This window comes from Mobula birostris, chromosome 6 (genome assembly GCF_030028105.1).
Source record: "Mobula birostris isolate sMobBir1 chromosome 6, sMobBir1.hap1, whole genome shotgun sequence".
Lineage (NCBI taxonomy): Eukaryota > Metazoa > Chordata > Chondrichthyes > Myliobatiformes > Myliobatidae > Mobula > Mobula birostris.
The window spans coordinates 119,350,061-119,369,205 of NC_092375.1; the positions used below are offsets into that span (position 1 = coordinate 119,350,061).

A 19,145-nucleotide genomic window follows, 5' to 3' on the forward strand; every position below is an offset into this window, starting at 1 on the left:
CATTCCTCTCCTCTCACCTTCTCATTCTGGCTTCTTCCCCCCTCCATTTCCAGATCTAATGAAGGGTCTCGGCTCAAAACATCAACTCTTTATTCTTTTCCATAGACGCTACCTGACCTGCTGAGTTCTTCCACAAACTGCCCCTGCTTCTGTGACTCCTGAACCTTGAACCCTGGCTCTCAAACACAACCAAACCCAATACTGTCTCAACCTCGTAACGCAAATCTCATGCTGCATCCACCACCAAATGCATCGTCTTTTTACTCAGCAGCGCCAATTTCTAGTCCTAACACATGACTTCAATCCTCACCCAAACCAAGTATCTTCAATCCTTAATCAAAACAAGTAATGTCGTCCACTGATCTTTTTCTTTTCATTCATTCAAGAATAGGAAGTGAAGTATTCATGGAACCAAATATGGTGTGACTGTAGTTATATTTTTGGCCTTTAGTGACCTCAGGGTGTGTGTGGAATGCAGTGAGGTTCGTTTGGCAATGGTAAGTTTTATTTTAATTATTTCCAGATACAGTACAGTAACAGGCCCTCTTGGCCCAACAAGTCTGCACCGCACAATTACACCCATGTAATTAAGCCCGATTAGCCTACTAACCCATACATCTTTGGAATGTGGGAGGAAACAGGAGCACCCGGAGGAAACCCACATCGGCACAGGGAGAACGTACAAACTCCTTACAGACAGCAGTGGGAATTGAACCCGTGTCGTTGGCACTGTAATAGTGTTCTGCTAACCACTACACTACCATGCCACCTCTCTATGCTGTTGAACATCAAGGAGAGGTGGCTAAAGTCCCTCTTGTTGCAGACAGAAGCTGTCCAGAGGTGAATACGACTTACAGTCTAATGACCTGAATGATATGTCGCTGGGTGTGTGTGGGCTGCTTCGTTTCCTGAAATGAATATTGCAATCATCTGTAAAGTCCCATCTGTGCTCTTGATAGACCATAATACATGAGGGCAGAAATAGGCCATTCAGCCTATCAAGTCTGCTTCACCATTCCTTTCAAGGTTGAATTACTATCCCTCTAAAATCCATTTTCCTGCCCTCTCCCCGTAACCTTTGATGTCCTTACCCATCAAGAACACATCAGTTTTTGCTTTAAAAATACCCAATGACATGGCCTCCACAGATATCTATGGTAATGAATTTCACAAATTCACCACCCTCTGGCTAAAGAAATTTCTCCTCATCTCTGTTCCAAAGGGACAGAAGAGGATCCTTGTATGGATCCTAGATTCTCCCACTATTGGAAATATCCTCACTCTGTTGAGGCCTTTCAATAACCGGCAGGCTACATTGATATCCCCACTCATTTTTGTAGACTCCAGCAAGTACAGGCTCAGAGCCAAACACTTCTCATGTGTTAACCTTTTCATTCCCAAGATCAATGTCATGAACTTCCTCTGGACCATCTGCAATGCCAGCACATGTTTTCTGAGATAAGGAGCCCAGAACTGCTCATAATACTCCAAGTAAGGTCTAACGAATGCCTTATTAAGCCTGATGGAGGAACATCATTACTTCCTGGCTGTGGTGCGTGGACTACCTGAGGGAACTCATACAGTGATGACCTTGGGCTACGATAATTTGCACTCTTGTGCAAATACACTCCAGTAGTGAGAAGTTTCCACTGCTTAGGATCAAGGAAGCATAGTCAGACCAAGGGACTCACTCCTGACACCCAAAACCTTTGTCCTATCTATAAGGTATGGGCTAAGAGTGCAATGGAATACTTCCAACTTGCTTGGACGATTGCAGCTGTGACAATACCACTATCCTGACTATCATCCTTCAGCCTGATCACTGGTAGCAGGATAAGGGGGTGGCGCCAGACTCCTCCAAACCCTGATGCCCCTCCTCCCTGATTTCTTTGTTTATTTTCATCTGTGTCTTATTTTAGTTATCAGTGTCCTTGGGCCTTTAGTTTCGCTATTAAAGTTCCTTCTGATTTGGTTGCCTTTTCTACCGTATGTGTGGTGACTCTTGAGTGTTTCTAAAAATTTATCCACAAGTAAAGATTCTTTCTTCAATTCCATCCTTATCTCTGGGCTCCTCTGCATTTGGGTCCATCTGGTCCACATCTCTCCTGGTCGCCCACCAGTCCAAAGATACAGAACTTCATCATAACACACTGGCCAAATCCAGATTGACATCCGCCTTTGTTAGAGCAGGACTGAGGTATTCATGAAGTCATGAGAGAATAAGTTTCCCTGATCAATGCTGGCCAACCAGGAAGTCATGGTGACTGTCTACATAGTGAACATGTTCTCCAGCAGATCTTGACCACGCTGCAGGCAATCACCAAGGCTGTCCGGATGAGCCAGCAAACCCCTTCCACTGCCCCTACTTCTGTGCCTCCTGCCAACACAGAGGAGTCACCTGCTTGTCCTGTTTTGGTTCCCCATGGTCCCCATGCTGATTTCCTAAAGCTGCTGGCACTCGAATGATTTGATAGCAACCCAGTGGCATCTAAAGGGTTTCTTACCCAGGGCTCTCTGGCTATTGAGCTACTACCCATCAAGTTCCTCTCTGACTGCTGCAAAAGACTCTCGCCTGGGCTATGGAGATCTGGGAAAAGAACTCTCCAAGTTACCTCCTCCCTGGTGAGTTGCTCTGAGTCAGCAGATGAGAGGTGGCCAATTGACTCCTCTAAATTCGTTCGGGCATGTGTAGTGCAAGTGACTACGCAATTGAGTTCCTCACCCTGGTGGTCAAAAGTGGTGGAACACTGAAGCCCCAATAGCTGTGTTCAACTGTGGGTTATCCAGTGAAATTTAAAGATTAATTAGCAGCCAAAGACCCCATTGAAGATTTTGAGACTCTCATCTGCTTCATCAGGGTTGACAGCTGTCTCCAGGAAAGGAGAAGAGAGTGCCACGGTGAGTTCCCTACAGTTGTCAGCCTCATCATTCTCGGTGCGGTCATGCACACCACCCGACCCCTCCCCTCCAGCTCCACTCAACGTCCGCCAGAGGAGTCGATGTAGTCGGGCAGGACCCAACTTCCAGCGGCTGAGTAGGACTAGGGAATGAAGGGCAAGTGAGCCAGGCCAGGCCATTTCTGCTCTGCCTCCCTGTTCTGTTGTCAGGAAGCATACAGACCCGTCCAGGGAAGGGAAGTCTGTGACGGGTTCCACCAGATCTGCTACTTCCAAGGTCTTGTTGTCTACTGCCACCTCCTGGGGTGAACGACAAAATGCCTTTGGAACCCTTGTGGATTCTGGCACAGCAGCCAATTACATGGACCTTGAGTTAGTTAGACATCCCTGAGTTCCCCTAGCCCACCTTGACCAAATGGTCACAACTACAGCTCTAAATGAAAGGCCTCTGGGGCCTGGGAGGATTTGCCACCACACTAATTCCAGCTGACTGTAGAACAGCATACTGATACTATCCAGTTCCACCTTTTCCTCCCAAGTCCTCATTGACCTTAGGACTCTCCTAGATGGTCCTCCACAACCCACAAGTTGATTAGTCTGCCGATGCACTGTACAGATGATCTCACCACCCATCTCACCTGAGTTGTCCCTAACTCCTCTCGAGTATGCAGACCTGCCAGAGATTTTTGGTAAGAAAAGGGCCACAACATTCCTGTCTTATCAAACCTATGGCTACGCAATTGAAATGCTGCCTGGAACCTGTCTGCCCTGAGAAAGACTCTACGCCTGTCAGCTCCAGAGAAAGTGGCCAAGGAAAAGTACATCTGTAATGCCCTAGCGACTGGTTTCATTCAGCCCTCCACATCCCCAGCTGCTGAGGGCTTCTTTGTTGATAGAAGATGGTGCACTCTGACCATGTTTAGATTACTGAGGCCCCAGTAAGATCACAGTAATGCCACTGATGACCATGGGTTTCAGGTTGCTGCAAGGGCAACTATCTTTACAAAACTGGGTCTCTGAAACACATACAACCTGGTCCTTATTCGGAGGGAGAAGACTGGGAGACCACTTTTAATACCTCCACTTGCCACCATGAATATCTTGTGAAGCTGTTCGGTTTAGCTAACAGCAGTCTTTCAGGCCCTTCTCAACAACATTTTCCAAGAGATGCTAAATCTCTTTGTCTTTTTGTACCTGGATGATATACTCATCTTCTCCAGGACCTACTACAAACACATCTAACATGTTCAATGGGCCCTTCAATGTTTACTCCAGAACCAACTATTCATTAAACTGGATAAGAGTGAGTTCCTGGTCTCCACAGCCTTCTTCCTTGGGTTTACTGCCTCTGAGGGTAATCCGTGGGTGGATCCTAGCAGGACCCAGACCATCAGACATTGGCTGAAACCCACCACAATCATCAGCCCCAGTGGTTTCTGGGGTGGGGGGGCTACCGCACAGGACTGAAAGAAATTGCAGAGGGTCGTAAGTTTAGTCGGCTCCATCTTGGGTACTAGCCTACAAAGTACCCAGGACATCTTGAAGGAGCGGTGTCTCAGAAAGGCAGTGTCCATTATTAAGGATCTCCAGCACCCAGGTCATGCCCTTTTCTCATCAAGTAGGAGGTACAGAAGCTTGAAGGCACACACTTAGTGATTCAGGAACAGCTCCTTACCCTCTACCATCTGATTCCTGAATGGACATTGAATCTGTGAACACTACCTCACTTTTTAAATATATATTATTTCTGTTTTTGCACGATTTAATCTATTCAATATACATGCACTGTAATTGATTTACACTGTGCCACTGGTCTACAGGTATGTCTCCGTTTGAGTGTCAGCTTGCTTATCCAACCCCTTTGCTTCAAAAGCAGGAGCCTGAGGTGGGAGTCCCATCTGCTGAACGGCTGGCCCATCGTTGCCAGCAAAGGTGGAAGAAAGCTTGGGCATCCCTGCTGAAGGCCTCACTACAGCAACAGTGGCATGCCAACTGACCGAGGTAACTGGGGCCTTTGTTCCATCCTGCTCAGAGTCTGGCTCTTCACTAAGATCTTCCTCTGCGGGTTGAAGCTCAGAAACTTGTGCCGCTCTACATCGGATCGTTCAAGGTTCTCTGCCAGATCAACCCAGTCACTTACCATCTTCAGTTGCCTGGTGCCATGTCCCACCTTCCATTTCTCCCATCTAAAACCCCTTCTGTGCAGTCTGCTGGTGCCAGTCCAGCGATCACATCACTGACAGTCGGCCAGCATACACTATTCATTAGCTTCTGTATGCCTATCGGGTTTATGGCTGGCTCCAGTATTTGGTGGATTGGGAGGGTTACGGTCTAGTGGAAAGGTCATGGGTTTCCTCCCATGGCATCCTGGACCTGGACATAATCAGAGACCTCCATTGTTGCCCTGGGATATCAGATATCAGCCGCGTGACGGTGGGAGATTGAGTCCTGTCATGCTTCAGCCTGATCACCAGGGGGCGCTTGATTCCTCCAGGTTCTGATGCTCCTCCTCCCATGATTATGAGTTGATTGTTATCGCCTGTATCTCATTACAGTTATCAGTGCTTGTGCCTCTATTTAAGTTCCCTCTGTTTTGTTTCTTTGCTCAGATTTGAGTTTACTTACTGTGAGTGTGTGTATGGTGATTCTTGAGTGTTTTTTACAAATCAATCAACAAGTAGATACTCTTTGTTCAATTCCATCCTCATCTCTGGTTTCCTCTGCACTTGGGTCCACATGGACTAAGTCTCTCCTGGTAGTCCATGGGTTAGAAGATAGGAAACTTCACCATAACACACCGGTTCAAACCCAGCCTGGCAGCCACCTGACCAGTCATTCTTTCCACTCAACGGTACATAGAGGCTGCGGTGCTCATTGTCTGAAAAATGCATTGCAGTTTCTCACCCAGAAGCACTCACAACATCTAATACCCTGAGCAACAAAGGAGTGGCAACAGCTATAGGTTTCTTTCCCAGCCACGTGGCCTCCTGACTTGGAAATATATTTTGACACACAAAATGCTGGAGGAACTCTGCAGGCCAGGCAGTGTCAATGGAAAAAAAGCACAGTCGACGTTTCGGGCCAAAACCCTTTCGCAGGACTGGAGAAAAAATGCTGAGGAGTAGATTTGAAAGGTGGGTGGAGAGGAGATAGAAGTGCCAGGTGATAGGTGAAATTTGGAGTGGGAGGGATGAAGCAAAGAGCTGGGAAGTTGATTGGTGAAAGAGACAGAAGGCCATGGAAGAAAGAAGAGGGGAGGGAGCACCAGAGGGAGGTGATGGGCAGACAAGGAGATGAGGTGAGAGAGGGAAAAGGGAATGGGAAATGGTGAAGGGGGGGTGGGGGAATTACTGGAAGTTTGAGAAAACGATGTTCATGCCATCAATTTGGAGGCTACCCAAACAGAATATAAGGTGTTGTTCCTCCAACCTACGTGTGGCCTTATCCCAACAGTGGAGGAAGCCACGGATAGACATATTGGAATTGGAATGGGAAGTGAAATTAAAATGGATGGCCACTGGGAGATCCCGTTTGTTCTGGCAGACGGAGCGTAGGGGCTTGTGGAAGTGGGCGCCCAATCTATGTCGGGTCTCACTGTTATACAGGAGGCCACACCGGGAGCACCAGACACCGTATATGACCCCAACAGACTCACAGGTGAAGTATGGCCTCACCTGGAAGGACTGTGTGGGGCCCTGAATGGTAGTGAGGGAGGAGGTGTAGAGGCAGGTGTAGCACTTGTTCGCTTGCAAGGGTAAGTTGCAAATGTAAGTTGCATCATGCCTAATGGCATGAACATCGATTTCTCAAACTTCCAGTAATGCCTCCCCCTCTTCACCATTCCCCATCCCCTTTTCTCCATCTCATGTTATCTCCTTGCCTGCCCATCACCTTCCCATTTCCACACACCCCCCATTTTTTCTTTCTTCCATGGCCTTCTGTCTCTTTCACCAATTAACCTCCCAGCTCTTTGTTTCATCCCTCCCCCTCCAAGTTTCACCTATTGCCTAGTGTTTTTCTCTCTCCCCTCCCCCTAACTTTCCAATCTACCCCTCAGCTTTTTTTCTCCAGTCCTGCCGAAGGGTCTCGGCCCAAATCATTGATTGTACTTTTTTCCATAGATGCTGCCTGGCCCGCTGAGTTGCTCCAGCATTTTGTATGTTGCTTGGATTTCCAGCAGCTGCAGAGTTTCTCTCATTTGAAATATATTTTAACCTCCTTTTCCAATCCCGATGAAGGGTCTTGGTCTGAAATGTCACCTGCATATTCCTTTCCATAGATGCTACCTGACCTGCAGAGTTCCTCCAGCATTTTGTGTGTGCTGCTTCGGAAATGTGTATTTATTTAAAGGTACAGTATGGAAGTTATTCTGAGGAACCAAATATATGTATAAATATTTAGATAAGCAAGGCTTGATTACAGTTGGTTAACATGGCTTTGAGCATCTTGGGTTGTGTCTAACTGATTTTATAGTGTTTGTTTTTTCCAGGGAGATTACCAGCAGAGTTGATAAAGGAAAGGCAATAGATGTTGTATGCATGTTGATAAAGTCCTGCTCGGGAGGCTGGTCAAGAAGGTTCAGTCTTTTGGCATTCAGTATGAGGTAGTGGATATGATTTGACATTAGCTTCACAGCGGAAGCCAGAAGGTGGTAGAAGATGGTTGCTCTCTGACTGCTGGCCTGTGACTAGTGGTGTGCCACGGTGATCAGTGCTGGGTCCATTGTTAGTAATCTATATCAATCATCTGGATGATAATGTGGTAAATTGGATCAGGAAATTTATGTTTGACACCAGGATTGGGGGCATAATGGACAGGTGAGCAAGGGTTTCAAAGCTTGCTGTGGGATCTGGACCAGCTGGAAAAATGGGCTGAAAAATGGCAGATGGAATTTAATGCAGACAAGTGTGAGGTGTTGCACTTTGGGAGGATAAAGCAGGGTAGGACTTACACAATGAATGGTAGGGTACTGAAGAGTGCTGGTGAACATAGGGATCTGGGAATTCAGATCCATAATCCCTTGACACTGGTGTCACAGGTAGATAGGGCCGTAAAGAAAGCTTTTAGCTTTGAACTTCATAAATTCAAGTAGTGAGAACAGGAGTCGAAGTTGTATAAGATGTTGGTGAGACCAAATTTGGAATTTTGGTCACAGGCAGTCCCTACAGGAAAGATATCAACAAGATTGAAAGAATACAAAAAAGATTTACAAGTACGTTGCTGGGGTTTGAGGACCTGAATTATAGGGAAAGGTTGAATAGGCCAAAACTTTATTCTTTGGAACGTAAGAGAATGAGGGGAAGTCTGGTAGAGGATGAGGGGTATAGATAGGGTGGATAGGGTAAATGCAAGCAGGCTTTCTCCACTGAGGTTCGATGAAACTAGAACTAAAGGTCGTAGGTTAAGGGTGAAAAGTAAAATATTTAAGGGGGACATAGGAGGGAGCTTCTTCAGTCAGAAGTTTGTATGCACGTGGATAGGAAGGTTATGGCGGGCCATGGTCCAGGTACAGGTTGATGGGACTAGGCAGGATAGTAGTTTGGATGGAAGAGATGGGCTGAAAGGCCTGTTTCTGTGCTCTGTGCTCTATGACTCTATGACCCTAACCATCAATCGCTTAGCTACAATGCTGAAGCGCATTGATACTGTAGATAGTCCTGTCAGCCAAGGCAGTTTCTTCATGCAGTAGCAATACAACTCAGCAAGTAGCAGTATTGGGCCTCCTCTTAGGCAGGCCAAGTGGTAGTTAGGGAGCACTTTGGGTCCAGTGACCATAATTGTTTTAAAACAGTTACAGAAAAAGGATAGAACCAATCAATAGGTCAAAGTCCTAAAATAGAGCAGGGCCAACTTTGAGGCCAGGAAACAGAATCTAGCTCTGGTCCAAAGTTCAAAATAAATTTATTATCAAAGTGTGTATAACATATATAACACAAACTTCAGATTCATCTTCTTACAGGCAGCCACAAGACAAAGAAACACAATAGTATCCACGAAAAACCACACATGACAAAGACCAACTGATATCCAATGTGCAAAAAGAGAACAAATCATACAAACAATACAAAAATAAACAAATAGTACAGAGAGCATGAACCGAAGAGTCCCTGAAAATGAGTCCACAGCTATGGAGCCCGTTCAGCACTGAGGGGAGTGGAAGCCGGTCCAGGAGCCCAATGCCTGCAATCCCGGGATCCTAACCCTTGGCCCCAGGCTCACAGGCATTGGGCAGAGACTTGCATATGTTAGGCCTCAAGAACACGCCAACTCAGGGACTTCAACTATTGGCCCTTGATTCCACCCCACCGTGCCACAGAGTCTCACTGAGCAGACAAGCCAGAGCTCTGCCAGATTTTTGCAGGGGCAATTTTCCATTCTACAGCTGTCCCTTTCAGCTTTCATGCAGTTATCCATAAGACCATAAAACATAGGAGCAGAATTAGCCATTCCATGATGGCTGATTTATCATCCCACTCAACCCCACAGATAAAGTATGTAAAAGAGTTAACACTTCGTTGAACAATAGCAGCCTGTTTTTCTGAAAGAAACCGCTGGTGATCAACAGATGTGCTAAGCCATGCTTCTTGAAGTTAGCCAGCTAGGGTTTCAGGATGCTTATCTCCTTGTGCACTCATGCATAGAGATAGGACCACTCCAGCCTGTTTGTGTATGTTCTGTCCATTATGCCTATTTTGTAATTTGTCTTTTGGGGCTGCCATGTAGTGGATAATTTTTTGTGTGGGGGGTATCTGAACAAATGTATCTGTGTTGCAAGGGGGAATTGTTATTTAGTTGGTGGATCGGGTAGAAACAGTCACAGACAGACTGTTCCTGTTTGAGTGACTAGCTGAGTAAGCCCCGGGTGCTTTGAATAAAGAGTTTGTACTTATACGGTCTCTGAGTGACTTTATCCGGATTTGGCTTCCACACCATTTTCTCTGCAGGCCACAGCTGTGGAGTCAGTTCAGCGCTAAGGCAAGAGGAGCCAGTCCAGGAGCTCGACAGCTGTGGGGCAACTACTACTCCTGAAACTGGCGGCGTGGACCAAGACTCCTGCAGCACCTGCCTGATGGCAGCGGTGAGAAGACGGAGAGACAGGTTAATCGCAGGCAGGTGGGATGGGCTCAGGTGGGGGATCTTGACTGACATGTCTTGCCTCGACACCTTTTTAATCTGGCTCGGTGCTTAAGTCGGCTAACCATCGGCTCGTTTTTCACTCCTAGCCTCCACAATGGCCATGGCGTTGAAGGCTGTACTTGCATTCTCGAGAGTCCAATTCACCGAATCCTTCAGAAGACTACAAGTATGCCAGATTGTTCAGGCAGTTCAAAAGCACAACTCCCAAAGGGAAATTACCGGCTGCGGACTGCAATAATCATAGACCAGAAGAAGTATATTTAGTCTTGTGAGCTGTCTGCAAAACATCGCCGTATATTGCCAGCACCAACTTGGTTGGCTGAGTGACTCTATTTAAAGACAAAGGAGCTGTGGGCAAGTGGGAGGCTTTAAAAGGATCTGATAAAGGGTCCAGGGTCACCATGTTCCTGTTGGGGTGAAGGGTAAACATACCAAGGTCAGTGAATCCTGGTTAATGAGAGCCATCGAGACTCTGGTAAGGAAAAAGGAGGCATACATCATGTTCAGGCAGCTCAATATGAATGAGTCCTAATCTCAAGAGGTTCTTTGGTTATATTAACAGTAAAAGGATGACTCGGCCCTCAGACCACGAGGACTTCCTCTGTGTGGAACTGCAACACGCGGCTGAGATTTTTAACGTGTATTTCCCTTTGGTGCCAAAGGAAAGTGGGTAATTGGTAGTGAAATTTTGGATCATATGCATGTTACAAAGAAGTAAGAAGTATTTGCAGTCTATAAATTTATTAAGGTGGACAAAAGCTCAGAGCCTGAACAAGTGCATACCCGGACCTTATGGGAGTACAGGGAAGAAATTGTGGAGAAATTAAGGATGCTTGCTTTGTCATTAGCCACTGGCAAAGTTCTAGAAAACTGGAGGGTGGTGGATGCTGTTCCATTTTTCAGGATGGTTAGCAAGGACAGATCAGGTAAAACAGGCTGCTGAGTCTGACTTCAGTTATAGGGAATTTACTGGAGGGAATTCTGAGGGACAAGATCTACCATCACATGATCAGGAACAGTTGGCATATGGGAGGTCATGCTTGATAAATCTTTTGGAGTTTTGAGAAGAGGTAACCAAGAGGATGAAGTACAAATTTGAAAGTATAATTTATTACCAGAGTACATACATGACACCACCTTCAACCCTGAGATCCTTTTTCTGTGGCAATACTTCACAAATCTTTCTTTCTTTCTTTTTAAATCTTTTCATTAAATTAGTACATAAAAGCTAAACCATGTAGACACTAGTACACTGTTGCAATATAAATTTGCAAGAGATATTAATACACAAAAAAAGGTTAGTACAAACAGTGCAGTTTAGATATAAAATAACAAGGTAATATAATAGTATATTGACTTTCCATACATATCAATAAAGAGAAGGAAAAACCCAAACCCCCCCCCCCCCAAAAAACCACCGTGCAACTAATGTAAAAAGCAAAGCAAAGCAATGGGCTAACTGGGTATCAAGTAGACTTAAACAACTTAAAACAATCACGTCCTCAAACCTGACCTCCATTAAAAACAGTTAAAAAAGCAAGAAGGGAATGTAAATATGGGCAAAGAGAAAAAAAATTACATTAAATGAAAATGTTGAATAAAAGATCTCCAGGTCTGTTCAAAGGGGTGATTCTTGTAACAACAGTTTACCACGCTCTTCTTGGGCACCAGTACGATTGAAGCCTGTTTGAAGCAGGTGGGGTTGAAGATATCCGTGAATACACCAGCCACTTGGTCAGCACGGGTCTTCAGTACTCAGCCAGATGCTCTGTTCGGACCAGGTGCTTTCCTTGGATTCACTCTCTTGAAGGCAGCCTGCACATCATCTTCAGATACTGAGACCAAAGGATCATCAGGAGACATGGGGGTGCGCGATGCTTCCTCCCTGTTCTGGTGGTCAAAGTGAGCACAAAATGCATTGAGCTCATCAGGAAGCGAAGCTCTGCTGACCCATATGTCGCAACATTTAGCTTTGGAAGAGGTTATGGCATTCAAACCCTGCCACAGCGGTCGAGCATCCATCGTTGATTCCAGTCTAGTCTGCAATCTCCACTTTACCCCAGAGATGCCTTTCCGGAGATCATACCTACACCTCTTGTAGCGTGCTTGATACCCAGACTTGAATGCCTCTGATATGGCCCTCACAGGTTCCGGATTTCAATGTTCACCCAGGGCTTCTGATTGGGGAAAACCCTGAATGATTTTGTGGGGACACACTCATCCACAGCTGTTTTAATAAAGTCCGCAATGACCCTGGTGTAGTCATTCAGGTTCTCAGCTGAGTTCCTGAACACAGCCCAGTCCACTGACTACAGACAATCCTGTAACCATTCCTCAGTGTTCTGCGATCACCTCTTGGTTGTCTTGACCTCTGGAGCAGGTAGTGGTGTGCAGGTAGTAGGAGTACAGTCACATGATCAGAATTGCCAAAATGCGGTCTCGGGAAGGAACAATAAGCATTCCTTATCATTGTATAGCAGTGGTCTAGTGTGTTGGGACCTCTGGGTCAACAGGTTATGGGCTGGTGATAATTAGGCAGGGCTTTCTTCAAACAGTCCTGGTTAAAGTCACTGACTATAATTTGAGAGGTGTCGGAATGGGCCATTTCTTGTTTACAGACAACATCGTGCAGTTTTGCGAGTGCTTACTTATAATTGGCCATTGGTGGAATGTAAACTGCGGTTAGGATCATGGATAGGAACTCACGAGGCAAATAGAATAGTCTACATTTAATCGGTAGTTGTTCTAATTCAGGGGAACAAGAAGTCAATATAACCCCAACGTCCATGCACCAACAAGAATTTACTAAAAAGCATTAGCCGTCACCTCTTCCCTTACCAGAATTCGAGGTTCGATCCATTCTGAAAATCGTAAAACATTCTGGTCGGATAGCTGCATCTGGCGTAAAAGCTTTCAAGTCTGGAGATGAAGGTAGGGCAGTTGCCTATATGGATTTTAGTAAAGCCTTTGATGAGGTATCTCTTGATAGGCTTACCTGGAAGATTAGGTCGCATGAGATTCAAAGTGGGCTAGCAAGGTGGATTTGGAGTTGGCTTGAAGTTATCAAACAGGAGGTGATGGTTGAAGGTTGATTCTCCAAATGGAGGCCTCTGCTCAGGAGCCAGTGTTGAGGCTTCTGTTCTTCATTGTTTATGTAAGTGATTTGGATGTGAATATACACGGCACAATTAGGACGTTTGCTGATGGTACTATATTAGGGTGTTTTGTTGAGAGTGAAGCAGGTAACAATGAATTACAAAGAGATCTTGATCAGTTCAGCAGATAGGCAGAGGACTAAGAAAAGGATTTCCATTTAGATAAGTGTGAGGTGATGCACTTTGGACAGTCAAACCAGGGTAGGAGTTATATAGTGAATGGCAGGGAACCGAGAGTTGTGGAACTGGGACCTGGGAGTGTAAGTGTGCAGTTCACTGAAAGCGGCCACAAAAGTAGATGTTAGAGAAGAAGACGTTTAGCAAACTGGCTTTCATTAGTCAGGGCATGGCATCAAGTTTTGTGTACAGCTTTGGTTACCTTGTTACAGGAAAAGCACTGTCAAGCTGGAGGTGGTGCAGAAGAAATCTGAGGTAACTGCCTGAACTAGAGGTCCTGAGGTACCGTGATGCTGGAGAGTTCGTGAACCCTGTAGAATTTTCTCTTTTTCTGCATAAATATGACCAAAAATATGATCAGATCTTCACATAAATCCTAAAACTAGATAAAGAGAGCCTACTTAAATAAATAAAACCAAAAAATTATGTTTGTTCATTTATTTATTGAGAAAAATGATCCAATATTACATGGATTTGTTGGAAAAAGTGTGTGAACCTCTGGGGTAATGCCTTCTAAAAAAGCTATTTGAAGTTGGGTGTTCCAGACAATGAGATGAGATTGGAGATGTGGCTTGCAGAGGTGCCCTGCCCTATAAAAAGACACACAAAGTCAGGCTACTGACAGAGCCTGCTCTTCTCAAGAAAGATCTGTTTATGTGTACCTTGCCTCAATCAAAACAACTTTCAGAGACCATGAGAAGAATTGTAGAGACACATGAAGTGGAACGGGCTACAAATGCATTTCTAAAGACCTGAGTGTTCATCGGTCCCACAGTAAAAGCAATTGTCTACAAATGGAGGAAACTCAGTTCTGTTACTACTCTCACTAAAATTGGGCATCCTGCAAAGATCACACCAAAAGCACAACATGCAATAGTGAAGGATATGAAAAAGAACCCAAGGGTAACAGCAAAAGACTTTCAGGAATCTTAGAACTTGCTAAAGTCTTTGTTCATTTGTCCACTATAAAAAAACACTGAACAAGAATGGTGTTCATGGAAGAACACCACAGAGGAAACCAGTGCTCTCAAACAAAAACATTGCTGCATGTCTCAAGTTTGCAAAAGATCACCTGGATGTTCCACAATAATTCTGGGACAACGTTCCTTGGACAGATGAGACAAAAGTTGAACTTTCTGGCAGAAATACACATTGCTATATTTGGAGGTAAAAGGGCACTGTACACCAACACCAAAACCTCATCCCAACTGTGAAGCATGGTGGAAGAAGCATCAGGGTTTGGAGCTGCTTTGCTGTCTCAGGGCCTGGACAGCTTGTAATCGTTGAGGGAACAATGAATTCAAAATTGTATCAAGACATTTTACAGGAGAATAGCAGGTTAGCAGTCCGTCACCTGATGCTTAATAGAAGTTGGATAATACAACAAGACAATAATCCAAAAGATGAAAGTAAATCAACAACAGAATAGTTTAAAAAGAAGAAAAATCATGTTTTGGAATGGCCGAGTCAAAATCCCGACCGTCCCAACCATTATCCTATAGAAATGTTGTGAAAGGACCTGAAGCAAGTAGTTTGTGCAAGGAAGCACACCAACATCCCAGAGTTGAAGCAATTTTGTAAGAAAGAATTGTCTAAAATTTCTCCAAGCTATGTTCAGGTCTGATCAACAATTACTGGAAACATTTGGTTAAAGTTATTGCTGTCCAAGGGAGTCACACCAGTTACTGAAAGCAACACTTTTTCCAACAAATACATGTAATATTGAACCTTTTTCTCAATAAATTAGATTAGATTATCATAACATGCAGTCCTTGTTTATTGTCATTTAGAAATTCATGCATGCATTAAGAAATGATACAATGTTCCTCCAGAGTGATATCACACAAAAATAGGACAAGCCAGAGGCTAACACTGACAGAACCGCATAATTATAACATATAGTTACAGCAGTGCAAAGCAATACCATAATTTAATAAAGAGCAGACCATGGGCACAGTAAAAAAAGTCTCAAAGTCCCAATCGGCTCCCAAGTCCCCGATAGCAGGTGGCAAAAGGGAGAAACTCCCTGCCATAAACCTCCAGGCACCGACAACTGCTGATACCTTGGAAGCACCGGACCACAGCCAACACTGAGTCCGTTCGTCCGAAAACTTTGAGCCTCCGACCAGCCCCTCCGATACAGCCTCCCGAGCGCCATCCTCTGCCAAGCGCCTTCAACCTCACCCCGGCCGCCAAAACAAGCAAAGCCGAGGATTCGGGGCCTTCTGCTCCGGAGATTCCGGACCACACAGTAGCAGCGGCAGCGAAGCGGGCATTTCAGAAGTTTCTCCAGATGTTCCTCCTTACTCTCATGTCTGTCTCCATCAAATCAGAATTGTGCACGGTCCCCTACTTGACAGATAACAAATATCATAATAAATGAACAAGTATAATTTCTTTGTGTTATTTATTTAATTGGGTTCTCTTTATCTCATTTTAGGACTTACGTGAAGATCCTGTCACATTTTAGGTCACATTTATGCAGAAATAGAGACAATTCTACAGGGTTAATAAACTTTCTAGCACCACTGTATAGGGAGACATTGACCAGGCTGGATCTTCATTCCCTGGAATGCAGGAGAATAAGGAGCAACCTCATACAAATTTATAAAATCATGAGGGGTATAGATGAGATGGATGGTCATAGTCTTTTCCCCAGGGCTGGGGAGTCCAACACTAGACAGCACACATGCAAGATAAAAGATTTAAAAGAGACCTGAGAGGTAACTTCTTTAGACATGGGACGTGAGTACCTGGAATGAGTTGCAGAGGAAGTGGACAAGCAAGTACTGTGATGGATATTCACTGTCCAGGGCCAATGAGCCTCTTTTTTTGCCAAGCTCATGTAGCCCCCCGGCCAGCCTCAGGGTCGCTTGTCTTACTGTCGTCTAGGGAAATAGCCCTCGGCCCCGGCAAACTGGGTAATTAGTTTGTGTGGATGCTGTGTGATGTACCCCACCCCGCCCAAATAACAGACAATACACCAGATACGATTAAATGATTTACAGTTTATAGATATTACTGGAACTATATAATTAATAGAGAATAAAATATAAAAGGAAAATAAAAGGCGCCACACTTATCAAAGTTCAATCTCTTCGTGCACAAATGACAGTTGGAGCTCAGGACCCTTCTCCTTCACCCTGCGACCCCTTGGACCACCTCGACCGGCCGCCTGGGACCAACAACGGTGGGCGACCAGACGCTCCACACGAGTCCGTCTCCGTCTCCTCTCCTCGCCGAATGCCGGGCTCAGGGTCCGACCCCGTTAGCGGACTCAAAGCACCTGCTCCATCCTCTGTCTCTCTCTCCCACCTTCTGGCCCAAAACCCCGCGCATACAATATCTTACAGATACACCAAAAACATAACAACTATCGCGATTGGTTCATAACATCTTCTATCAGTAACGTGATTCAACAAGCTGCTAGCAGGAAGGACTTTCTCAGTGTTTAACAGAACAAAGAAGCGTTCCCAAGTATAACATAACAAAGAAGCCATTTTAATTAGCCTACACAGTAACATAAGAGACGAAACCCCCTTACACTCTCCCCCCACCAAATAAAGTCATGCCCTCATGACTTCTAAATAACTCGCCAACCAGTCCTGCAGACACACAACACACACATACACAGATACACAAACAGTGGACCTTATGCCCATCCCACGGGCGCTACATAGGCCAACCTATCTGGGAGCTTCTTAACCCTCTGAGACCTCCGTACCCCCTCACCTAAACCCAAAAGGCTCAGACACTACCAGGGATATCTCAGGCCTGCTTGCCAACTCCTCTCTCACTCAGGCCACCATTACAGCTCGGAGCCCCTTGTCCCATGTCCAGGGCTCCAGTTCTTTTCCTTCCTGATCCTGCCGTAACTCAGGCTGCCCACAGCTAGCCCTCCCCACTACACCTGACACAGTGGGAGAAAGGCCAAAGGTCTCTTCCTCAATCACGGGGAAGTTAGCGAAAGGCAGCATGTACCACATGTGCAGCACATCATCCTTCGAACCCGAATCCTTCCTCATTCCCTCGATCGGTAGCTGCTGTTTAAGTTTCTCCAAACTGAAACATTTAGCCGGGGCTACCCCTTCAGCCTCCTGCACCCGAGATGTCAGCTTCTTCGGGGACTCCTTCAACTCTCGCCACAGCCTCAACAGTTCTGACTCAGGGTTCTTGGCTATCTCAGTCTGGGACGCAGTTACCCCACCAGCTTCTTCCACCCTGACCTGAAAAGCAGCAGTTAAAGGATGTTCAGCCTCCAGTGCTTTCTTCCTGATGACGTCTTCCAGGTCAACTTTCAGTTTTTCCAGTTCATTTAAACTCGCGATAGTCATGTTCAGGTTCCTTTCAAGCGTTCGCCTCCCTTTTCTGAGATCTGTCCTCCATTTCTTCACCTCCTCGGGAGTGTAGTCAAACTCCCCCCCCACCCCCCGGGCTCTTGGTTTTCTGTTGGCCTTAGTCAGAACACTTCCTTGATCTTCCCCAACTTGTAAGTCTTCCAATCTTTTCTGAATTGACGTCTTGAGTTTCTGCTGATCCCTTTGAGGGTGGGTCATTGTTTCTTCTTGCTGGATTAATTCATCAGCACATGACCGCAGTGTCAGCTCGGAATTCCGTTGCTCCTTCTCCACGTTGACAAGCGTGAATTCCAAGTCTGCAATGGTCGTCCCACAGGTGCAGCACTCAGTCTCCGGCCAGTATTTCTGAGCACTCAGTTCAGCGGTGCAAATCCCCTCTCTCCCCTGTGTCTCGTTCCGATTGACGACCTGGGTTTCCATCCCCAGGTCCACCACTGTCTGTTCCAACACCAGGAAGTTCAACTGGTATGTCGGGTCATTTTTCTCACATTGCACCAAACTCCTCCGGCCAAAAACTCCTCCACATTTGACACTTCGCTTCTGTCGCCCGGGCTGAGCCACGGGCTGAGCCACGGGCTGAGCCACTGGCCTCGCTTCATAGTCCCCCCAGGCGAATCCAAGCTCTAGGCGGTCATCCACAAAACCCAAACTCCACACACCGTCACTTCCCCCATGGTCTTCCTCATGCCCCGCGGGAAGGATGCAGGGGCTCCGGATATGCCCTTGGGCATCTTTTCGGCTCGGAAGAATCCTAGGGAACTAATAACGGCCGTCTTCAGCTCAACAGCCGCACTCCTCGGGATCTGGCAACATCCACCCCTCAGATGCAGCACATTAAGCCACGTCGCATAATCCGCACACGCGCTGCCTCCATCTTCCACGGCGCCAGGGTCCAGTTGCCGCAACCTCTCTCTCACTGAGGTGTCTTCAGCAGTCAACTCCCCTCCCTAGTGGTAGTTCGGAGCATCTACGAAGAGGGTCTCACCCTCAGCTACTTTCCCCAGGCTGTACCACCGCTGGGTCTCGCTTAAATTGGGTACCGGTTCAAGGCTGCTACACACGTCCTCAGAAGCAACTCGACACGCTGGGTGCCCAGACAATGCCCCCATGAACTCCAGGGTTATTAACCAATCATCGTCTTCTGGATAACTACTGGCACTGGTACCCAAAATCTCTGGTGCCCTTGCATTTGTCAAGGGTAAATGCTTCAGACAACGGTTGTAAAACGAATTGTACAACAACTTGACCTGCGCCCCAGGATCGAGGATGGCTTTAGCATCGCTTCCCTCTAACCGTAACGACACCCTGGGGCGTGGTCCTTCTAAGCCTTCAGGAATAGGGTCTTCTCCTTTCGCAAGTTCATTGGCACCTTGCTGGGAACATGCTTCCCCAGAGACCCCAAGCCGTTCCCCGACTGGGCT

At 46.1% G+C, this 19,145-nt stretch overlaps 2 protein-coding genes across 2 annotated transcripts in view; one reads left to right on the plus strand and one right to left on the minus strand.

Moving 5' to 3' along the window:
- Positions 1-19,145, plus strand: part of LOC140199320 (myosin light chain 3, skeletal muscle isoform-like) — a 195,291-nt gene that overhangs the window by 32,177 nt on the left and 143,969 nt on the right. The gene's annotated exons all lie outside the window — the stretch shown is intronic.
- On the minus strand, positions 11,457-18,144 carry LOC140198716 (uncharacterized). Its single transcript, XM_072259733.1, has 2 exons — positions 17,348-18,144; positions 11,457-15,715 (listed from the first exon to the last, which is right to left on the minus strand). The coding sequence occupies exons 1-2, from the start codon at positions 18,142-18,144 to the stop codon at positions 15,691-15,693; spliced, it is 822 nt and encodes a 273-aa protein (XP_072115834.1). The 3' UTR covers positions 11,457-15,690.